The 2848-nt window shown below is 42.9% G+C and overlaps 1 protein-coding gene across 1 annotated transcript; it reads left to right on the plus strand.

The window, feature by feature from the left end:
* Window positions 1-1431: 1431 nt before the first annotated feature.
* On the plus strand, window positions 1432-2522 carry LOC137771518 (heterogeneous nuclear ribonucleoprotein A1-like). The gene is given in 1 exon segment (XM_068554956.1): window positions 1432-2522. A coding segment is annotated over 1 exon segment (963 nt). The 5' UTR covers window positions 1432-1443; the 3' UTR covers window positions 2407-2522.
* The last annotated feature ends 326 nt before the right edge of the window (window positions 2523-2848 follow it).

The raw sequence follows: 2848 nt of genomic DNA on the forward strand, positions 1-2848 counted from the left end.
TTACAAGGGGGCTTCCCTGGTGGCGCAGTGGTTGAGAATCTGCCTGCCAATGCAGGGGACACAGGTTTGAGCCCTGGTCTGGGAAGATCCCACATGCTGCGGAGCAACTATGCCCGTAAGCCACAATTACTGAGCCTGCACGTCTAGAGCCTGTGCTCCGCAACAAGAGAGCCCACGATAGTGAGAGGCCTGCACATCATGATAAAGAATGGCCCCCGCTTGCCACAACTAGAGAAAGCCCTCGCACAGAAACGAAGACTCAACACAGCCATAAAAAAATTTAAAAAATAAATGTTAAAAAAAAAAAAAAAAAGAAACCAATTACAGGGGAAAAAAAACATAAAAAACACAAACACATGGAGGCTAAACAACACTTACTAAATAACCAAGAGATCACTGAAGAAATCAAAGAGGAAATCAAAAAATACCTAGAGACAAATGGCAATGAAAACACGATGATCCAAAGTCTATGGGATGCAGCAAAAGCAGTTCTAAGAGGGAAGTTTATAGCAATACAATCCTACCTCAAGAAACAACAAACACCTCAAATAAACAATCTAATGTTACACCTAAAGGAATTAGAGAAAGAAGAACAAACAAAACCCAAAGTTAGCAGAAGGAAAGAAATCATAAAGATCAGAGCAGAAATAAATTAAATAGAAACAAAGAAAACAATTAGAAAGATCAATAAAACTAAAAGCTGGTTCTTTGAGAAGATAAACAAAATTGATAAACTATTAGCCAATATCATCAAGAAAACGAGGGAGAGGACTCAAATCAATAAAATTAGAAATGAAAAAGGAGAAGTTAGGGCTTCCCTGGTGGCGCAGTGGTTGAGAATCTGCCTGCCAATGCAGAGGACACGGGTTCGAGCCCTGGTCTGGGAAGATCCCACATGCTGCGGAGCAACTAGGCCCGTGAGCCACAATTACTGAGCCTGTGCGTCTGGAGCCTGTGCTCCGCAACGAAAGAGGCCGCGACAGTGAGAGGCCCGCGCACTGCGATGAAGAGTGGCCCCCGCTTGCCACAACTAGAGAAAGCCCTTGCGCAGAAACAAAGACCCAACACAGCCATAAAAATTAATTAATTAATAAATTAATAAAAAAAAAGTTACAACTGTTGTTTAAAAAAAAAAAAAAAAAAGAAAAAGGAGAAGTTACAACAGACACCGCAGAAATACAAAGCATCCTAAGAGACTACTACAAGCAACTCTATGCCAATAAAATGGACAACCTGCAAGAAATGGACAAATTCTTAGAAAGGTATAGCCTTGCAAGACTGAACCGGGAAGAAATAGAAAATATGAACAGACCAATCACAAGTAATGACATTCAAACTGTGATTAAAAATCTTCCAACAAGATACGTTCGGTAGATTACTTCTCTCTGCCCGTGGACGCCGCTGAGTAAGCATCGTTGACATCTCCCTCCCTCCACTGCCGTCATGTCTAAGTCAGAGTCACCCAAAGAGCCTGAACAGCTGCGGAAGCTCTTCATCGGAGGTTTGAGCTTTGAAACAACCGATGAGAGTCTGAGGAGCCATTTTGAGCAGTGGGGAATGCTCACAGATTGTGTGGTAATGAGGGATCCAAACACCAAACGCTCCAGAGTCTTTGGGTTTGTCACATATGCCACTGTGGAGGAGGTGGATGAGGCCATGAATGCAAGGCCACACAAGGTGGATGGAAGAGTGGTGGAACCAAAGAGGGCCGTCTCAAGATAAGATTCTCAAAGACCTGGTGCCCACTTAACTGTGAAGAAGATTTTTGTTGGTGGCATTAAAGAGGACACTGAGGAACATCATCTAAGAGATTATTTTGAACAGTATGGGAAAATTGAAGTGATTGAAATCATGACTGATCGAGGCAGTGGCAAAAAGAGAGGCTTTGCTTTCATAACCTTTGATGACCATGACTCTGTAGACAAGATTGTCATTCAGAAATACCACACTGTGAATGGCCACAACTGTGAAGTAAGGAAAGCCCTATCTAAGCAAGAGATGGCTAGTGCCTCATCCAGCCAAAGAGGTCGAAGTGGTTCTGGAAACTTTGGTGGTGGTCGTGGAGGTGGTTTTGGTGGGAATGACAACTTTGGTCGTGGAGGAAACTTCAGTGGTCGAGGTGGCTTTGGTGGCAGCCACGGTGGTGGTGGATATGGTGGCAGTGGGGATGGCTATAATGGATTTGGTAATGATGGAAGCAATTTTGGAGGTGGTGGAAGCTACAATGATTTTGGCAGTTACAACAATCAATCTTCAAATTTTGGACCCATGAAAGGAGGAAACTTTGGAGGCAGAAGTTCTGGCCCCTATGGTGGTGGAGGCCAATACTTTGCCAAACCCCGAAACCAAGGTGGCTATGGTGGTTCCAGCAGCAGCAGTAGCTATGGCAGTGGCAGAAGGTTTTGATTACTGCCAGGAAACAAAGCTTAGCAGGAGAGGAGAGCCAGAGAAGTGACAGGGAAGCTACAGGTTACAACAGATTTGTGAACTCAGCCAAGCACAGAGGTGGCAGGGCCTAGCTGCTACAAGAAGACATGTTTTAGACAATACTCATGTGTATGGGCAAAAAAACTCGAGGACTGTATTTGTGACTAATTGTATAACAGGTTATTTTAGTTTCTGTTCTGTGGAAAGTGTAAAGCATTCCAACAAAGGGTTTTAATGTAGATTTTTTTTTTTTTTGCACCCATGCTGTTGATTGCTAAATGTAATAGTCTGATCATGACGCTGAATAAATGTGTCTTTTAAAAAAAAAAAAAATCTTCCAACAAACAAAAGTCCAGGAGCAAATGGCTTAACAGGTGAATTCTATCAAACATTTAGAGAACAGCTAACACCCATCCTTCTC

Source organism: Eschrichtius robustus, chromosome 11 (genome assembly GCF_028021215.1).
Source record: "Eschrichtius robustus isolate mEscRob2 chromosome 11, mEscRob2.pri, whole genome shotgun sequence".
Lineage (NCBI taxonomy): Eukaryota > Metazoa > Chordata > Mammalia > Artiodactyla > Eschrichtiidae > Eschrichtius > Eschrichtius robustus.